This window comes from Panicum hallii, chromosome 1 (genome assembly GCF_002211085.1).
Source record: "Panicum hallii strain FIL2 chromosome 1, PHallii_v3.1, whole genome shotgun sequence".
NCBI classification, from domain to species: Eukaryota; Viridiplantae; Streptophyta; class Magnoliopsida; order Poales; family Poaceae; genus Panicum; species Panicum hallii.
The window spans coordinates 5004978-5024217 of NC_038042.1; the positions used below are offsets into that span (position 1 = coordinate 5004978).

Consider the following 19240-nt stretch of genomic DNA (forward strand, 5'->3'; position numbering starts at 1 on the left):
TTTAATCAAATTTATAAAAATATAAACATCTACAACATCAAATTAGTTTTATTAAATCCACTATGAAATATCTCATAATAGTATATTTATTTTATCTATAAATGTTATTAAATTGAGGGAAATTTGCTATAAATTTGATTAAAGTTAAACGCATTTAACTTAGAATTTAAGTAAAAAATAATAAAACGGATGGAGTATGCTTTACATGACGAATGAAATATTTGAAAAAATTTATCATACCTAGAGATGAATATAAAACTATGAATATCCACCGTGGCAAACTTTTTCGCCCAGCTAGCCTGCCTCCATCCCGTCATTGCGGTTTAAAAAGATGGCAACGGGCATAAAGTGCCCGCGTACCCGCGGGTTCGTAACCCAATAGGTGCGGATTTGGGCGCCAATTTGTGCCCGCGGGCAAGAATCCGGGTACAACTCTATACTCGACGGATATTTGATAACGGGCGCGAAAGATCGATATCCTCACCCGTAAACTCACCAAACCCGCTCCATCACAAGTTAGGGTTTTCTCATCCCGTCGTCCACTCCCCGAACCCCACCCAGCCGCCCCTGCCCCCTCCCTCTCCCTCGCACACGCCACCGCCTCCAGCCCTCTCCCTCACGCTGTTGTCCCCAGCTCTTTTCCTGCCTCCCGCTACCCCTCCTCCCTCGCGACATTGCCCGTCCTCCTCTCTCGCGACGCCGCATCCTTCTCCCACATCCTGCCGCCCCTCTTCCCTCGCGCTGCCGCCCGTGTCCTCCTTTCTCGCGCCGTCACACCACCGGCGGTGATCCTCCTCCCTCCTCCCACTGCCCCTTGTCCTCCTCTCGCGCCGAGGGCACGAGCAGTGCCCCTCGAGCCCGACGTGGCGGAGCTCCGTTCGGCCCACCCTCTTGCTCGCCGGGCACACATGTACGTCCGCGGCATGTAATACCCGCGGATGGAGGATACGGGCATAGCTTACCGCCTATGACGGGTGATAGCCGTGGGCACGGGTAAAAAATTTAGCTCGCGGATGTGGGGTGACAATCCTGTATTTGCGGGTATTTTACCCGTTGCCATCTCGATTTGTTCGACTGATCGACTCCGACGAGAAGCTACCAAATTTCCTCCCAGCGCGCGACACCCAAAAGGGCGGGAAAAATTCCGCGTACCCGCGCTGCCTTCCCCTGTATAAAGCCCCCAATCGCCTCCACCATTCTTTCCGGTTCCCCAATCCCCCATTCCTCACCGCCCCAGCTACCGATCCACCACCGCCTACCGTCAGATGGGCCGCAAGGGCAGCAGGGCTAGGGTTTCGCGCGACGCCGACGCCGACGCCGACGCCGACGCCAGCGAGGAGGGGAGGGCCGCCGCTCCGGCGGCCACCGGGAGCAAGAGCCTCTACGAGGTAAGGCGCCCTCAGAACCATAGCTGGGATCTCGGCCAAGCGCGGGGCGGAAGGTTGCGTGCTGGGTCGGGGTTTAGTTGCGGCGGTTTAGTTGCGGCGTTGGTGCGGCGCGCGAAGCCCGTGAGGGAGGTTTAGGGTTCGAGGATGAGAGGGCCCTCCCTGTGTTTGTTCGGTCAGAAGGCTTAGGATTAGTCTGGTTAGATGTTCGTGAATTTGGTGGATCTTGCGGATTTGCTCATTTTGGTGATGGCATCTGAGGACTTGGGGACAAATTGTTTGCGGATTGCAAACTATTGATTGCAATCGTCGGGGGGTTGTTTCTGTTAATTCGATTGGATTGTTTTTGTACATGGTACGCCTGCTGGTAATTTGTGGAGTGTTAGCTCGGCATGAGCAATTGAAATGTACACATGTGCCACTGCTTATAATTGAAATAATGTTTAAGCATTCGGGGTTCAGCAAAGACAGGTGAAGATTAATATGTAGGGAAGCTGTAGGAGTGCCAAGAGAGAATTACACTCACTGGGATTTTCTTCTCTCTTTATCCCGTGCTATGTTGTCATGCTTTAGTTAGCTCGTTGGTATATGCTTGTCTTCGAGCTGTTTCTGTATGACTATCCAGTACCCTGCTTTGGGGGAAGGAAGAGGAAGGTATGCAGGCACGTTTGAGTATTAATGCAAACAATTACCACAAGAAGTGTTAGAACTGTCAAGTGGTTATGTGCCTGTATGTGAACAGGCTGACATTTTCTCACATGCCTTTATTTGTATGCTACTATGTTAATTCAGGGGCGAGTACTCTTCATTAATACGCTGTAGTTAAGTTCAAAGTGCTTGTTGTTTGCCAGGTGAACTGTTTTTCTTCCAATAAAAAAAGTCTGCTCATCTGGTGGACCACACAAGGCCCTGGCTATTTGTGGTTCATGCCTAGCAAATTCACCCTTTTGTTTAGACCAAGAATAATAGAGCTTGCAATCTACATTTACTTGTATCTGCTGAGTGCTTTCACTGCTTTTTTTTCTTGGCCTGCACTGTCACTTTAGGCCTGCAGCTAACTAATGCTTACTACTTGATTGCACTTAACTATGCCTTAACATGCAGCTCAAAATATGATGAAGCATACTCATTGCAAACATCCTGTTTGATTGCTGGGGACTCTTTTGGTACCCGTTTAAGGTGTATTTGCAAACATAAGTCTGTCAGCGATCTCAAATGAGATAAAGTCTGAACTTGTCCAAGTGTAAATGTGGAGATTATTATGACATATTCAATTTCTCATTGTTCTCTTTGCAGATCAGAAATTACTAATTTGATGTCTTGTTTCCTTTCCTTTCTTCGTTTGAAGATCCTAGGGGTCGAGAAGACTGCTTCACAACAAGAAATAAAGAAGGCATATTACAAATTAGCTCTTCGTCTTCACCCAGATAAGAATCCTGGCGATGAGGTAGGATCTCAACCCTAAACCATGGATATTATCCTACAGTAATTTAGTGTATTGTTTCTCAAGTGGAATGTTATGCGATGCCAGGAAGCCAAAGAGAAATTTCAGCAGCTGCAGAAGGTGATCTCCATTCTCGGAGATGCAGAAAAGAGGGCATTATATGATGAAACAGGCATCACTGATGATGATGTGAGCACCTCTTTCCTAGTACTTAACTTTCTACTTTTGAGATTGAAGCAATATTTTCTGAAAGGAAATCCTTCGGGTTGGATTGCTCGTACCTTTTCTATCCTATTAGGCACTGGTTGGAGAAGCTGCAGATAATCTCCAAGAGTACTTTAGAACAATGTACAAGAAGGTATGTTTCCTTCTATATCAATCACATGCTAATGTTGTCTATGCATTTGCAATGGCTAACAAATCAATCGTTTAATCATATTTCCCAGGTCACTGAGGCTGACATTGAAGAATTCGAAGCTAAATACAGAGGGTCAGATTCTGAGAAAAAGGACCTGAAGGATCTTTATACAAAATACAAGGGCAACATGAACAGGTGATTTCTGTGAACTAATGTCCTTTTAAGCTTGATCAAACCATTACCCCGAAGGTTGTGGACCAGTGTCAAACACCTTTGTTTATTTTCTATCTTGACATAGTTCCCTTCTATGCAGGCTTTTCTGCTCAATGATTTGCTCAGAACCAAAGCTTGACTCCCACCGCTTCAAGGATATAATTGATGAGGCAATTGCTGAAGGTAAAACACTTAGTTGTAGATGCTGCTCTGTATTTTCCATTATCATGGATCAATTTCACTCTGTTCCGTTGATACAACAATGCCAGCTAATTGCCCTGTTTATGCATGTTTAGTTGTTTACTGAACCTGCTGATTGAAATATCTTTCTAAAACCATTCACTATTTCCTTTCTATACCAGGTGAGCTAAAATCAACTAAATCGTATGAGAAATGGGCTAAAAAGATCTCCGAGATGGAGCCACCAACAAATCCATTAGAGAGGAGAGTGAAGTAAGTTTTTCCTCACAGAACATTCACCTGTTGCCTGGCACGCTTGCATGTTGCATGTAGCTACCGTTTCCTCCCAACTCATTATTGTTGAGCTTCGTGGCAGGAAAAAGAGGAAAAGCGAGGAGAACGATCTGATCCTAGCCATCTCGCAGCGCAGGGCGGAGCGGAAAAACCAGTTCAATTCCATCCTTTCATCCATCATGTCCAAGTGCGACCCCAAGGCGAGCAGCTCGGAGCCCACGGAAGAGGAGTTTGAGCAGGCGCGGCAGAGGCTGGAGAGCAAGAGGGCCAAGAAACGCAAGTGATGCTGCTGCCAGCCTTCTTGCCCTGTGCGGCTGCGCCGAACCATCATCTGGTTATAGCATCAGGAATTCAGGATGTAGCCCAACTGATTGCAAAAGGATAGGGTAGATTACCGTCTGGGTGTCTTCTCGTCTCCTCCTGCCTAGTACAGTAGGTTTGTATGTTTATCGCCATTGCCGGCAGGGAAGCTTAGCTGGAATCTGTTAGTCCGAATTTCGCAGCATCTGGCAATTGGATAGGTTATTTTGTACCGAGCTGCGTGCAAGTCGTCTGTTATGAATGTCATGCTTGACACTGACAAGTTGGTCCCACGTGGTGGCCTCAAAGCCCTCAATGAATAGCAATTGTGATTTGTGAGCATGCAATTTATCGATTCGCCATGGATTCGCGAGCGCACAATGAACCGTGACACGATGGTCACGCAAATGATGGGCCCGCATGTGGCCAAGATCAAGCATGTCCTCCCTCCAGTCTCCAGGTGCCACAGGCCACGCCACTGGTGATTGGTGAATCATCCTCCCACACCCGCTGCGCACAGCAAAGCTGCCACGCCATGGCCACCCCCCCAAAAATGGCAAACCAACCAGCTGATCACCCGCCGCCGCTAACCGCGCGCGCCACCCTATTCCCGGCAATCCACACGGCCCGCCCGCCCGCCCGCCAACCGCCGCCCTGGCTTCGCTCGCGGCCGCTCGCGCCCGCGCCGCGGAGCTCGTATAAATCGGCGCCCCGCTCCGGGGCGGCAGAAGCAATTGAGAGATCTCTCACGCCGATCGTCGAGCGAGCAGTCTCCCAATTCCCCCCCAATAAAAAGACCACCTCGAGCGCCGAGGCAAGGAGGGCTCCGTTCGATCCAGCGGCAAGCAAGCGAACCAGCGATGGAGATGAAGAAGGTCCTCTGCGCCGCGCTCGTCGCCGCCGCCTCGGCCACCGCCGTGCTGGCCTCGGCCTCCGAGGCGCCCTCCGAGGCGCCGGCCGGCGCGGTCGGCGGCGCGGCCGGGCCCTCCGCCAGCGGCGCCGCCGCCGGCGCCGTGCCCGCCGCGGGGGCGCTCATCGCCTCCTTCCTCGCCTACTACCTGCACTGAGCGCGGAGGGCGCTGCCGGCCGCGCGGGCGGGCGGGAAACCGTCGTGATGCGATTTGTGTTTGGTTCATCTCATAAGTTGATTTTGCTTGTTCTTTTTTACGATTGGTTACTTGTGTGTTTGGTTGTTGGTTGTTTGTTTGTGGTCGTTTGAATTGTTCAAGGGCTTTGTTCTGTAATTGTGCCTGATCGATGCTAATAATATATGATCCCAATTTGATTTGTGATTCATTCTAACATTGTTTATGCTTGCATTGTTTCAAATATCACCACCGTGAGCCCGTGGCACGGTCCTAGCAGGTACACCAGCACATCGCGCCATGATTCATGCCGCAGATCTTGACAACTACTCCTCGTGACCGTCCCAAACTCCCAATCCGTCGGTTCTTCGGCTTGGAGTTGAGCACTAAGATTGCAACCTGTACGCAGCATTACTTTTAACTTTAAGCGCCTTTTTTTCTTTGCCTCTTCAGTGATTTAGGCGATCTACCGAAGACATCTTAAGGTTAGGGGCTGGATTCTCATAGGGTTCGCACTTCCAAGCATATCTCGCGTTGCTTGGACGGTGGGATCATCAAAGCCGGAAAAAAAATTACGCGAAGTATCCAAGCATGCGATGCCAGCAAGAGGGATTAGGAAAAGTTAAAAGTCCCCCACCTTTTTTTTTCTTGAGAATAAAATTCCCCACTTGTCTCGTGACGGCAGCATAAGTACGCGACCGCCGCCTCCCCTTTCTCCTCCAACGATTTTCAGTTCAGTTCAATCACTCCCCCAGCCATCGCCTCGCGCAGGCGCACGCCGAGCTCGCCCTCCTCCCTCATTTCCCTTCCGCGCCCCGGCCTCGGTTCCCCCAAGGCCCAAACCCTAGCGAAGGAGGAGGGAGCTGGGCGGGGGGCGAATGGACCGGCAGGTGTTCCACAGGGCGCTCGGGCTCTCGCTCGTCGGCGGCCTCAGCACCGCCATCGGTACGGTACCCCCCGCCTCCCGGCTCCTCGGTCGCTGACTCCCCGCCTGCTTGCCGCCGTGGGGGTGGTGCGTTGCGGTTCCTAGGGTTGGTGGAGCTCTAGCGGGAAGTCACTTGCTGAATTTTGGTTCAAGTCCGATTTCCTAGCTTGGGCTGCGGCATGAAGCAGTGTACTCGATGCAATTGGGTGTTCCGCGTTCGCAGGGGTTTCTCGCGTGGATGGGTTCTAGCCTGTAGGTACTGTGGGCGAGTAACTGGTTGTTCTGGCATAAGCTTACGTCCGGTGTCTATCAAGCAAATAAACCCCTGTTTTGTCTGTTGAGATACAGGAAATCGCAGAGCATTTTAGTGTATAGTTTGAACCACACTGCACCAAGTGATGGGAATTGTGCCTCAACATGGGAAAAATGACTAATTTTCAAATTTAGAACTAGACCCCAGGCCCAGGTAGCGTAATTGCATAAGTTAGGACTAGCCTTACTTGGTTAAACCATGCATATAGCTAAAATTGGTCCACATTGTACTTTATTTTGATTGATCTGGTGAGCTACCCCAAGATGCCCAGCCTCACTTTTTGTCGGTCAAATCGTGATGGTGACTCGTCGTGTATAGTGGAGTTTTTTTTAAGTAACTTCACCAACTTCAACTAAGTTTGGATTCTCTGTTTCAGGTGCGCTGTTTGTGGTTTTGAATCCAGCCCCTAACCTTAAGATGCTTGGGCTTCTACAGGTAAAAAATTATCACTAACTTCACTATCTCTTTTAGTAAGTTGTTTGATTGCTAATGTTCTATATGTTGCTCATGCTGACTACAGGGTTTTGCTGCTGGGCTTATGCTGAGCATCTCCTTTCTGGATCTGGCACACAATGCAATAAATTCTATTGGCTTCTTGAAGGGCAACCTCTGGGTGAGTCATGTCGTGCTTACAATTCTAGAATGCATGCTCATGCAATGCTGATATGTCTCTTATAACAAGGAGCAACCTGCAGTTTTTTGCAGGAGTTCTTTTCTTTGGTTTCATTGTCAAGTTTATTCCAGAGCCAGCCTTTTCACCACAAGCTGATCCAAGCGAGAAAAAGGTTGGAATGAACTGCCCTTAATGATTTATTTGGAGCACCATATCTTGTTTCCTTGCTAAAATAGGAAAACTGAATAGAATTTAGTTCTCTTTGTTTGGTTTGAGGAGAGCAGGCTGATGATGGTGGGTCGGGCAAAGATATGATGAGAAAACATCGCCGGCAAGTGTTATTCAGTGGTATTATTACTGCTGTTGGTAAGAAATTTAAAACGCTTCTAAATTATTCAATGCCCTTATTTAACTAGTAAACAGCACATGCACTCCCTTGAATTTCTTTCAGAATTCTGATAATGTAAATATTTGGACTGTATCATGTCATGAGTATCTTGGTGCCATATCTTTTCTGCAGCTTTGCTTCCTTGAAGCTACAGTGATTTGAATTGGCAAATATTCTGATTGCAGGAATTAGCTTGCACAATTTTCCAGAGGGAATGGCTGTATTTCTTGGGTCTGTGAAGGTAAGTATTCCCTTAGTATAATTATGTCGGTATAAAAGCTCAAATCACTGAGTTGTGGTGCCATTCCTGTTATTTAGTTGTTAAATTATCGAACTAGTGAAACTAGCTCCATTCATCGCAGTGCTAATTAAACTGTATTTTAGAATGTTTCAGATTCTATATTTATGTTAGTAAGTATAATAGGCTCAAACGAGTAAGCTGTAGTTGAATTATCTCAATGACTTAACAATCCATTTAATAACTGAAGCAACATTTGTTTGTTCCTGTAGCATGTTGTCCAATTAATTGGTTCTTAGACAGTTTAATTAGTGATACTTTCTGAGTTTCTGTCATTCATTACTATTCAGATTCAAATGTGTGCTAGAATGTTCAATTAATACTGCATGACTTTAAGTCTTAGTTTAGTTTGTAAAAGAGTGCTGTGGCAAAGCATTCCTGCATTTCTATTGGTCAGTGATTCCCTGTGGTATTTTGGTACTTACTGATGATCAGCTCAGCATCATCCGACATTTTAACCACCCATTCTAGTATGTATATCTGTTGTGATTTTGTACCATCATCAATCCTTGCAAAATTTATAGTCTGACATAGTCAATGTTCTATACCTGCATTTTTCAAGGATGGTTTTTGAACAATCGAGCATCATATCAATATTGTTGAAGTTACAGCACCCGTTGGCTATAGCCTGTAGGCTACTTTCAGAACTACCTGATCTTGCTTCCTTTGATGCTTGCTTGTCTTATTTTCTTTTCCATGTTCCATTTTTCGTTCGCAGTGGCAAAAAGTGGGATTTGATGTTCTTCTAATAGAACACTGTTTTACTAGTGCGTACCTTTGTTAGTTCTGGAAGGGCTCTGCCTGAAACCTCACGTTGTGTTTTAAAGTTCTTTTTTGTAATGACTGGTTTTGTGCTTGAATTGATTGCTCTTTGTTGCACTAAACTGCAGGGTCTTCATGTGGGTCTGAACTTGGCTGTTGCTATCGCTTTACATAACATACCAGAGGTACAGAAAACAACAATTTGGCCTTTCTTGTTAAATGAGAGTTATCATCTATAATTTGATATGAATTATTGCCACCAATGATAACACTTGGATGCTTTTGCGCAATGCTTTAAATGCCACAAAATTTGTTTCTTTTAAAGCTTAAAAAATTCCGTAGTCTATGAATGCCCAATTTATGGTTACCTTTGTATGTGCAAATTAACGTGTAGAATGATAAAGGGTTCATGATGATTTTTTAAGTTCTGTGTAATGTCTATCAATAGCTATCCTCTTAAATTTTGCTAGGTATCAGCAGTAATCAAAGTATATTCCTTGTACCCATCTCTCTCAGTTTGCCAGAATCGGGTAGTCTCAAAAGATACCAGTCTAAAGAAGAGTATGTTTGCAAATAGCATTAACAGAGTATAGTGTAAAAAAAAATAGCACCTAGGATTTTTCTTTTTAATTCCATGGAGAGAATATATGCAATGTACATAGAAATCATATAATTTATAAGTGGGGATACATGGCATATTAGTGATATCATTCAGGGTATATTCTTCCGTGTATTTGTATCTTTCCTTTGGATCAGTTTTGAGTTTTATTCAGTATGCTTCATTTTCCTCAGTTCAATATACTAACTACTCACCACTTTGTTACCTCTTCAGGGGGTTGCTGTAGCTCTTCCAATCTATTTTGCTACCAAGAGGTACATGTTCTCTCATGTAGATATTCATGATGAATAAAGTTTATATTTCCCAGCAGCCTTTAGAAATGAATCCAGTGTCAAATATATATGATTTACAGGAAAAAATTTCCTCTAAAAAAAAATCCAAAAATGGTATCCGTTCAAATCCATGTTTTATATGTCTGATATATCCATGCATGATGTATGAGTTGAGAACTTGAACTTATTATAGATGGTGAAAAAAAATCCAAAATGGTTGTTCATTCCTTTATTTTTTCCAATCTTTATTTTTATTCAGATGATTTATCAGTCCATGTTTATTTTTGTGTCACAGCAAATGGCAGGCATTTTATATGGCAGCAGGATCTGGTTTGGCTGAGCCAGTAGGAGTAATTGCTGTAGGTATGCTTTTTCATGAACCCTCCTTTCGAAATGATGTTCATTCGATGGAAACTATACTAAAATCTATCTGTTTTCTGTCTGTTACTCTGCCATCCTATTTAGCGCTGATATGATTTTACTGCAGCTTACTTGTTCCCAAGCAGCTTGAATCCTGACATTCTTGAAGGCCTACTTGGATCTGGTTAGTTTGTTGAGTAAATTGAATACTAGTTTTGAACTTTTGATATTGAGTACTCTGTTGACTTCCTGTGTGTCTCTATGCAGTTGGTGGTGTTATGGCTTTCCTCACTCTGCATGAAATGCTGCCTCTTGCGTTTGACTATTGTGGCCAGAAGCGAGCTGTCAAAGCAGTATTTTTGGGAATGGCATGCATGTCTGCAAGGTTTGTTGATTCTTCGAATTGAATAAACATGTTCTCATAGTGACAAGTATGGATTTGCTTTTGGCAGGAGACTTTCTGTGTGGTAATGTGGTTTTTTAGAACACCTGCAATATGAGAATATGAATTAGTATTTATCCTCGTAGGGTGTTTTATTGAGTTTTCACAAGGTATGAGTAGGGTTTGAACTCATATGTTGTTAGCGTCAGGGCGCTAAACAAAAGAATAGCCTACCAATGCCATAGTTCATCATCTATGAAAGTTGACCATCCTGCAATAGCACAGATAAAGACTGACTATGTTGAAACATACTGGCCTAAGTTTATGCAGCCATCGTCAATATTCACATTTGTAAAGTGCATCCACTGGGGCCTTTGTAGTGTTGTCCAGTAGGGTTGTGAAAGTGGTGAATTTGATATTAGACAAGATCTTGTATCGTTGTACACACCTTTATACATCACTTCATTCTATTCATTACAAACCTAATTGATTTTCATTTTTCGTATTGACAGCTTGTACTTCTTGGAGATCAGCCTACCAAAGGAAATAAGCTTGTAGCATCACATCTGTAGCGCCACAAGTGGTCCACAATGTCATCTGAATTCTGGAGCTGAGAGTTTGTCAGTAGATCCTGATTTCCGGCAGGGGAACGTTTGTTCCTGGAGGATTCATCGATCATATGACCATATGTTTAAACAGTAGGCATCACACCAAAACATCAGAACGAAAGCAAGAACAATGGCTAGATGTGTCGGAGGAGGGGAAAACTGCATTTCCCCAGGATGTGAAAGCCAGATTAGTTGTTCAGAAGATGCGTAGCAACTGAAAACAATCGAGAAATTGTATCCGTTGGTCGACAATGAAAGCTTCAAAAGTACACCAATCACACTATTTCTTCCAAAAAAAAGGGACCATTAACGTCGACCTTTTGAATCTTTGGTTGCCAACCACGTAAGTTTTTTGCTCCACATACGTCATGCAAATCCTAAAGTCATCAATATCTCAAAGAGAAACTGAGATGTTGTCATTGGACTAAGTTTTGAGACTGGAGATGGATCTGGGGTGGGATTTACCTCTCCCGAACGGGTCGGTGGATCTCATCTTTGCAATTTGCATGCATGGGGACAATTCCATCATCGTACGGCATTACAATGGTATGGGCAGACATAAGCAGCATCTCTCTTCGTAGCACGGTAGCAGCATGGGGTTCCTGTCTCTATGGTTGGCTGCGAGGCTTGATGTTTCATGCTTGTGAACCATCTTTGCTCTATACTTCTATCAAGGTTAGGAAAGTTTGGGTATTGAATTGTACATGTGGTTGTAGAATCGTGGTTGTACCCATGTTGGGTCTATTTGGCGCTACCGCCGAATCGTTCACGAAGGACGGCGTGTGAGCCACTCCGTTGAAGCTTAGCTACTCAGGAAGAACAGGGAGACCTAGCTCAACGTTGAAAACCAACTACTAGCAATACTGATAGCAGGAGGTAGGCGAAGGGAAGTAATAAGCATCAACGACAACCATTGTAGAGCTATGGTCCCCAGAATCTGTGTAGACACTTTCAAACTTAGCTAGCAGCGCATCATCATAAGCATTTCCACTGCAATGCAATGAGATAAACATCAGGTAGAAATCTTAACTCGACAATTATATTGATTGTGTGCCTGGACATATAGGATCTTTCATGTGAAATCCAAGAAGGAAATAAGACAATCGGAATGGAGACCTGGCTGTTACAAAAATCTCTTATGCCAATGCCAGGATTGCCTTTGTCATGACGAGCACCAGCAGGCTGTGCAGAGTGCAGACACAAAAGCTCAGCGCCATATCATGTGGCTAATCCTAAAACGACAAGCAGCAAACAAAAACTAATCCAGGCTGTGGATTCAGCATGTAATGGAACCTTTTTCTTCCTATTAATACAATGACATGCAGCTCTCCTGCGTGTTCGAGAAAAATAAAATTGTAAGCAGCGGAATATTTACCTGAAAAATTAAGCTGATGATTGTAGTCGTACTTCCTAAACATAATGTGTCACTGTAGTACATTGTGCATTTACAAGCTTCAAAAGTCAGTAAATTTCCTATTAGCATTTCTACAGGTTAGAACTATGTCACCCAGCACCCTCAATCATCAGTGTTTCAACACCAAGCAACCTCAGTCGTCCGTGTTTCAAGACCCGAGGAACATCATGGGTGGCTGAGATGAGACAGTACCCGTGCAGCATTCCAACACCGTGGAACATCATGGAAGGCGGAGCTGAGAAAGTACCACAGTGTTTGAACATTGGAGGAATATCATGGATTTCTGAGCTGAGCCGAAAGCACCCCTCTTGTCCCAGAGTATGAATACACTGAGCATGATGTGCGCTTCATTTCTTCGAAACTGCTCTCCAAGATACCTGCAAGGCTGCAATAAATATGCTGGGCGTTAGTGCTCCACAGCCAATGATTGCACTTCCTCCCTCCACCATGCCAAATGTTGGAACCGAGGATATTGCTAGTCCCTTGTTCTGATTTGCCAGTCTATTTTTCTGTGGTCCTATTTCCCATCCTGATAGCATTCGCCAACCACAGCTGAAGCTGAAACCTGAATAAATTTGGCCAGTTGGTCTATTTCCATCTGATTCTGCATTTTACATGTTTGATGTCACACTCTGCGCGAACTGAGCAACCAAAATAACTAAGTGAAGATAAATTTTAACCAATACTGCGCTTATAAACAATTTCTAGAATAACTATGGAGTGTCTAAACTGGAGAAACTGACAATACATTTAAATCTAAGTAAACCACCAGTTTCTATCGTGGAATAACTGAGGTACCAAATCCATTTCCACGATGAAATATAGAAAAACATATTATCAGAAGATAGATTGATGAGAATTGTAGTTATCAATTGAATTTGCTCTGTTTGATCCAGTGGATATCACCATTAATGAACAAACAATATGGAAAAAAATATCTACTGCAAGTATTGTACCTTTACAATTGAAAATTAATAGGGTAACCAAATTAATACAGGATATTTAAAAATAAATGTAATTATCTGAACCGTTATGATTATTATAACAGAAATATCATATTCTCTGGGAATAGGCACTCTGTAGCTTCCAGCTGAACTAATCTCTCTAACATCATAGTAATCAGTTACCGGTACCTTTTTTCAAATTTTAGAAGATCAAGTCAATGGTCACAACAGCTAAAGAAGTTGACTAGAACAAAATCCATGCTGGCGTGTGATAGAATACAAATCATACACAGGAACTAAAACAGATACCTTCTTCTATATTTGCAGAAGCGGTTCCAGAAATGCCCAAAGAAGCATGCATCACTAGATCCTGCAGATAAAACTTTCACCAATAATCCTTGCATAAGCACTCATAATCTTTGAAGTGATGAAACCTATTGTTGTCTCGCACAATTATCTCCCTACCAACAATACCAGATATGAATTTAAAAGCTCGGTGACAATCTACACAAATTCGCAAATTCTTCATGATCCTTATAGGTACACCAGGTGGTATACAGATCAATCCAAAAGCCAGAGCAAGCTTTTCGCTGTGTTGAAACACCTCCGATTCCTTCTCTTCTTCCTCAAGATCATAGAGAGCGTATTGTGTGTCTGGCATGTATCCAGCAGCTTGCATTTGACTTTTGAGCTTGGCCAGTAACGCCTGGATCTCATTATTCATCTCATGTTTTGTGTCCTTAGCCTGGAAAACATGTACAACATTTTTCCAGGTAATCCAGCTGCGCCCTGGGTCTTTCTTGATTCCAACATTTTTCATCTCCTTCCTCACGTCTGTTGCTTCTGTCCATCTGGAGAATTAAAAAAGATACAGTAAATCCACAGCACAATTAATGAGCGAGTGTAATTTGATTGCAAGGCATTTTTTTGTAAGAAAACACATTTTTAAGTTATTTTTACCTGCCAGCAGATGCTAACATGTTAGAGAGCAAAACATGATTGCCAGAGTCCTGAGGATCAAGTTCAAACAACTTCTCAGCAGCAATCTTTCCTAGCTCTGTTTTACCATGCATCTTGCATGCCCCAAGTAGCGCTCCCCAGACAGAAATGGAAGGCCTCATTGGCATACCCTGTATGATCTCATAAGCTTGTTCTTCCATTCCTGCACGACCAAGCAAGTCCACCACACAAGCATAATGCTCAATTCGCGGCTTAATCCCAAACCTATCGTTCATTGTCTTGAACAGCTCATATCCTTCTTTTGTCAAACCTCCTCTGCTGCATGCTGCGAGGACATTGACAAGTGTGATGTAATTGGGTGCTGTTTCTCCACACTTTATCATATCATCAAACACTGCAAGTGCATTCCGAGCGTCACCAATATGGGCATAACCTCCTACCATTGCATTCCATGTAACAAGATTCCTCTGCGGCATATCAAGAAAGACCTGTTCAGCATCTTCGATACCCCCACACTTCCCATACATGTCAACCAAAGCACTTGCAACAAAAATGTTTGCATCAATGCAAGAACGGACAGCAACTGCATGCAGAGCACGCCCTTGGTCAAGGCCTAGCAGTCCCGCACACGTGGTGAGCACACTGGAAACCATGAAATCTGTTGGCTCTTCCCCAGCTCTTCTTGCACCCAGGTAGGCCGAGAAAGCTTCCTCCTCTCCACCGTTCTGCGCATATGCAACAACCATACAACACCAGGACACGCTGTTCCGAACTCCCATGCCATCAAACACCGCCTTGGCCTTCTCTACACATCGACACTTCCCATAAAAATCGACCATAGAATTGGAGACGGAGACATCCATCTCAAACCCACACTTCACTACGAAGCCATGGAACTGCTCCCCAAGGGATAGATATGTCGCCCCAGCGCACGCGTTGAAGAATGCACAGACCGAGACCACATTCGGCATACCACCAGCCTCCCGGAGCCCAAAGTACGCCTCCACCGTCTCAACGGGCCTTCCGTCAAGCACCGCGTTGGTCATCACGGCGTTCCAGGCGACCACGTTCCTGTAGGGCATTTCCTCAAACAGGCGGCGTGCCAGCGCGAGGCGGCCAGTCTTGAAGTACATGTCCAGCGCCCCACACGCCACGAAGGCGTCGTCGGGGAGGTACCCGAACCTGAGCGCGAGGGCGTGTACCTGGGGCCCGATGGTTGACCGCGACGGCGCGGACGCGGCGGCCTTGAATGCGGATGGGAAGGTGAAGTCGTTGGGGTGGAGGCCGAGCCGGAGCATGGCGGCGAAGGCCGAGAGCGCCTGGGCAGGGCGCCCGTGCTGCGCTGCGCCAGAGATGAACGCCGTGTACGACACGACGGTGGGGCTCGGGTCGGATGCCAGGGCGGCGGCAGCGGGCCCCGGGAGGTCGAGCTTGGAGTAGAGGTTGACGAGGTGGGCGCAGATGAAGGGCGGGATGGCCGGGGCGAGTAGCCTCAGGGCACGCGCGTGCGCCGCGCGTCCGAGTCGCGGAGAGCGGGAGGCGATCGCCGCCTCGACCGCCGCCGCCAGGAGCTGCGGGTCCGTCGCCAGTGGCGCCGCCACGGCGGCGGCGGCGCGGCGCATTTGGGCTGGGTTGATTTGCGATTTTTGGCGCGACCGCGGAGATGGTTAAATTGGGGCCACGTGTACATGGAAAGTGGGCCGGGCTGGTATTGACTAATCCTGGGCTTGACTCGTAACCTTTTAAAGCCCAGTTGCTCACGTGCATACCTTTTCTCTTGGGAAGCAGATGCGATTTTTTTTAAAAAAAGGGTTTAAAAAAAATTAAAATTCGAAAAAGGGGTGGCAGTTGAGAAAAATTTGAAAAATGGGTGCCTCCCGCCCGATCATCGGGCGGGAGGCGTGGGGCCGGGGACATCCCGCCCAACCAGCGGGCGGGATCCTCAAAAAACTTTTTCCAGGCCCCCCCGAGGGCCCCTTCGCGAATAAGAAACTTTTCTTATTCGCGAACGGGTCCCTGAGGGAGCATCCCGCCCGGCCAGAGGGCGGGAGGCATCCCGCCCGGCCAGTGGGCGGGATGTTTAGCGCCATTTTTTTTTGTTATTTTCCTTTGGAATTTATGATTTACAATCTATTATTTTCCTTTGGAATTTATGATTTACAATCTATTTGAAATTCAGACTGTTTTCAAATGCAATATTGATTCGCCATATTCTTTTGTGTACATATAAAATTTTAATTCAATTTTACGAAGAATATTGCTCTATCTAAAATTCGTATGAAGATGGTTAAACGATAACGTTTTGCAACGTAGAATCCGAATATTACGACAGTACGATAGATCAACCGATTAAAAAGAAAATAGTATCATACAAAAACAGTTCAAATATAAAAAGTTCACCAAATCAGGAGTATCTACTCCGCATGTCCCGGACCTCGCGCTCTCTTGGGCCTCCCGCCCCTAGTCCTAGGCCGTCGGCGTATGTGGTCCTCCGAGTACGTAAATGCATCTGGAGCACGGTGAGGACGAGGCGGAGGAGGTGCAGGTGTGAAGGGGTCATCCTGGGACTGTGCACCTGGAGCGTCATATGTCTGGGATGGACCAATGATGTCAGGCTCGGCGCCGCCGCCCACCAGCTCTGACCAAGTGGCGGAGCCGCCCTCCCAGTCGTCCCAGTCCGGCACACCGAATGGACCACCGTATGCAGGAGCTCCCGTCGACCATGCATGCTGAGCATAGCCATAAGAGTACGGTGCAGCTGGCCTCGAGCCTGACGGGAGAGACGTTCCTGGAGCATAGGCGCCAAACGTCTGAGGCTCCATTCTTGCAGGAGGAGGTCCCATTGCCGTCGAGTGCATGACTACAAAAAGAAATGAAATTAGTCGTGTAAATCATAGGTGATTGAAATGGCAATTATGAAGAACTTACAGCTTGAACTAGCGGCAGTACCGCTGGACGCTGCGTGCGGTGCTGTAGAGGTCGACGGGCCAGCTGTGTACACGTGGGCGGACGCATGAGATGAACTGGAGGTCCCCACGTCATCTCTGCCGCGACACGTCAGTGCACGTAACGCTCGCGTCAAGCTGTCTTGAATCTTACGGAAGCTGTCCTTGTACTGTGCCTCCGGTACACGCACTCCACGTTCAATCAACGTGATCTGAGATGTAGCTTCGACCTCCGCGAAGTTGATCAGATCGATCTGCATACGTAATGGGATGCAGATTACTATTGGTATCGATCTTTTAGAAAAAATATTTAATAATTCAAGTTGCGAAACACGTACCGCGCCACGGTGGTCCTGATCACGGTACGAGGGATACGTGTCAGAAATGGTCGGCTGGTGCTGATCCTCCGCGTCATGAATACGTGAATGAGTGACGTACGGACGCGTACGAAGGAGATACCAGCGGAGGTATGCGCTGTAAGACGCCTCTGTGTGTGGCTGCGGCTCGTCCCACACATCGTCAGGTGCGTCTAGCCACCCTTGCACGTACTCCTGCATCTTGACGACCCAGTTCACCTCGTTGGCATGATATCCCCTGCGCGAATATCTGTTGCGAACATTTGAAATTCAACATTGCTTTATGATAACGAATATATAAGTCATACAAAACGTGTTATCACAAACTTACTCGTGTACGTTGCGCGGCACGGCCTGGAACGCTCGAGGTACGAGAGGAAACTGCTGTCGTCGCCCGAACTGTCTCATCACACGCTCGACGCAGTACGGCTCGACGAGAATATCGAACACTAGGTTCGCCTTTGTCAGCCAGTACTCCTCGTCACGCGTGCAGAGGGAAGACAACCCATGCGGCGCACGTGTCTGGATAGCCGCAGCGGTGTACGGTGTCCAGATGACATCCTGTGGCCGCATCCGATCAAATTCGGACACGAACTGAGGGTATGCTTTTCGGACCTGCCGATGTGCCCAGCTCATCTGAAAAAATTACACAACTGCATCGGTACTCCTCGTATACAGAAATGTACAACAGTAAATTAAATAGCTTAAAAGAACTTACCCGTCGATCGGTCCAAAGCGAACCCATCGTGGGGCTATCCTCGTCCCACATCCCGTACATCTCGGGTGGATAAGGCTCTTCGCTGATTAGGGGACGTGCTATGGCGAATCGCTCGTACGACCATAGCTGCAGCAGAAGTGGGCAGCCTGTGATGACGGCAGTCCTCTCCGTCTTCAAACAGGCCTGGCAAAGACCTCGGTACGTCGCAGCAAGCACTGCCGATCCCCAGCTCCACCCAGGTACCTGGCCCGGCTCCGCATCCGCAATCGCGCGCGCGTATTGCATGAGCACCTTGTCCACGTAATTGCCGGTAGAGTTGCAGAAAAGAGTCCAGCCGAACAACCATAACAGATACGCCTCCAGGTATCGTGACACCTCGTACTGCCCAGCCAGAGGGTGCAGATCCTGAGCCTGTAATATATTTGTTCAAAACATAGAGGTACTCACATATGATTCAATTAAATTAAATAAAAAATAACTGGACGTACCCTAAATTGTATTACCCAACTCTTGGCGGGGCCGGGCAAATCAGGTACGTTCACAACAAGTGGCGGGTTCGCTGGACCAAACCGCTCCTGCAGCTGCACCCTCCAGAAAGGTGGCACGGCAACCGGGCCAACAGCTTCACCCGCAATGGGAAGCCCGAGCAGGTACGACACGTCCTGCAACGTGGGGGCCATCTCCCCGCACGGCAAGTGGAACGTGTGCGTCTCCGGACGCCACCTGTCCGCCAACGCTGCAAGTAGAGAGCGGTCCAGCTGCATCCGCTTCTTCGCGCCACCGTCTTGGCCGTCGCCGGCCTGAAGCATACGTGCGAGTGGCAGCAAACCAGCCTCACGTAACCTGTATATTTTGCATTGTGGTTACAATTATCTTACACGCTATACATTAGTTTCGTAAAAAAATATAAAGTATCACCTGTCAAGCCAGCGGTCGTCCAGGTGCAACAACTCCTTTGCTACACGAGGGCGCAACTCGTGAAGCTCCTGCCCCTCCACCGCAGCCAGGTACGACCTGTGCCGTTCATCGATGTGCGCGTCAAGGAGCTCTGGTGTCTGCGCCATATCTGCATGAAAAATATAAGTACCGTAAGACACATTCCTA

General features: G+C 46.6%; 2 protein-coding genes across 5 annotated transcripts; one reads left to right on the plus strand and one right to left on the minus strand.

Annotated features, from left to right (window-relative positions):
- The first annotated feature begins 1079 nt into the window (after positions 1–1079).
- On the plus strand, positions 1080–11091 carry LOC112885270. The gene is made up of 21 exons (XM_025950928.1): positions 1080–1388; positions 2734–2832; positions 2917–3018; positions 3128–3187; positions 3276–3382; positions 3501–3583; positions 3763–3853; positions 3957–4154; positions 4971–5223; positions 5945–6209; positions 6874–6932; positions 7018–7110; positions 7193–7282; positions 7395–7476; positions 7684–7739; positions 8687–8743; positions 9391–9431; positions 9745–9812; positions 9937–9993; positions 10077–10194; positions 10704–11091. Exons 1-21 carry the CDS (start codon positions 1266–1268, stop codon positions 10747–10749), a joined length of 2148 nt encoding a protein of 715 aa, XP_025806713.1. The 5' UTR covers positions 1080–1265; the 3' UTR covers positions 10750–11091.
- A 308-nt stretch (positions 11092–11399) lies between these two features.
- On the minus strand, positions 11400–15739 carry LOC112885708 (pentatricopeptide repeat-containing protein At4g14850). 4 transcript variants are annotated; one of them, XM_025951326.1, is made up of 4 exons: positions 14118–15739; positions 13467–14008; positions 12406–12817; positions 11400–12129 (listed from the first exon to the last, which is right to left on the minus strand). In XM_025951326.1, exons 1-2 carry the CDS (start codon positions 15737–15739, stop codon positions 13543–13545), a joined length of 2088 nt encoding a protein of 695 aa, XP_025807111.1. In that variant the 3' UTR covers positions 11400–12129; positions 12406–12817; positions 13467–13542. The 4 variants fall into 4 exon arrangements, with proteins under 4 accessions (XP_025807111.1, XP_025807129.1, XP_025807102.1 ...); XM_025951344.1 differs by lacking the exon at positions 11400–12129 and having other exon boundaries at positions 12142–12598; XM_025951317.1 differs by lacking the exon at positions 11400–12129 and having other exon boundaries at positions 12142–12817.
- Between the last annotated feature and the right edge of the window lie 3501 nt (positions 15740–19240).

What these genes read in the sequence shown, in the direction of transcription:
- LOC112885270 (XM_025950928.1), top strand. Translation starts at nt 1,266, where the DNA reads ATGGGCCGCAAGGGCAGCAGGGCTAGGGTTTCGCGCGACGCCGACGCC. An exon ending in TGATGAGGCAATTGCTGAAG is followed by an intron (nt 3,584 to 3,762) that starts GTAAAACACTTA and finishes TTTCTATACCAG; the next exon opens with GTGAGCTAAAATCAACTAAA. An exon ending in TCAGCACCGCCATCGGTACG is followed by an intron (nt 6,210 to 6,873) that starts GTACCCCCCGCC and finishes TCTCTGTTTCAG; the next exon opens with GTGCGCTGTTTGTGGTTTTG.
- LOC112885708 (XM_025951326.1), bottom strand. Translation starts at nt 15,739, where the DNA reads ATGCGCCGCGCCGCCGCCGCCGTGGCGGCGCCACTGGCGACGGACCCG. An exon ending in ATGTTAGCATCTGCTGGCAG is followed by an intron (nt 14,009 to 14,117) that starts GTAAAAATAACT and finishes TTAATTCTCCAG; the next exon opens with ATGGACAGAAGCAACAGACG.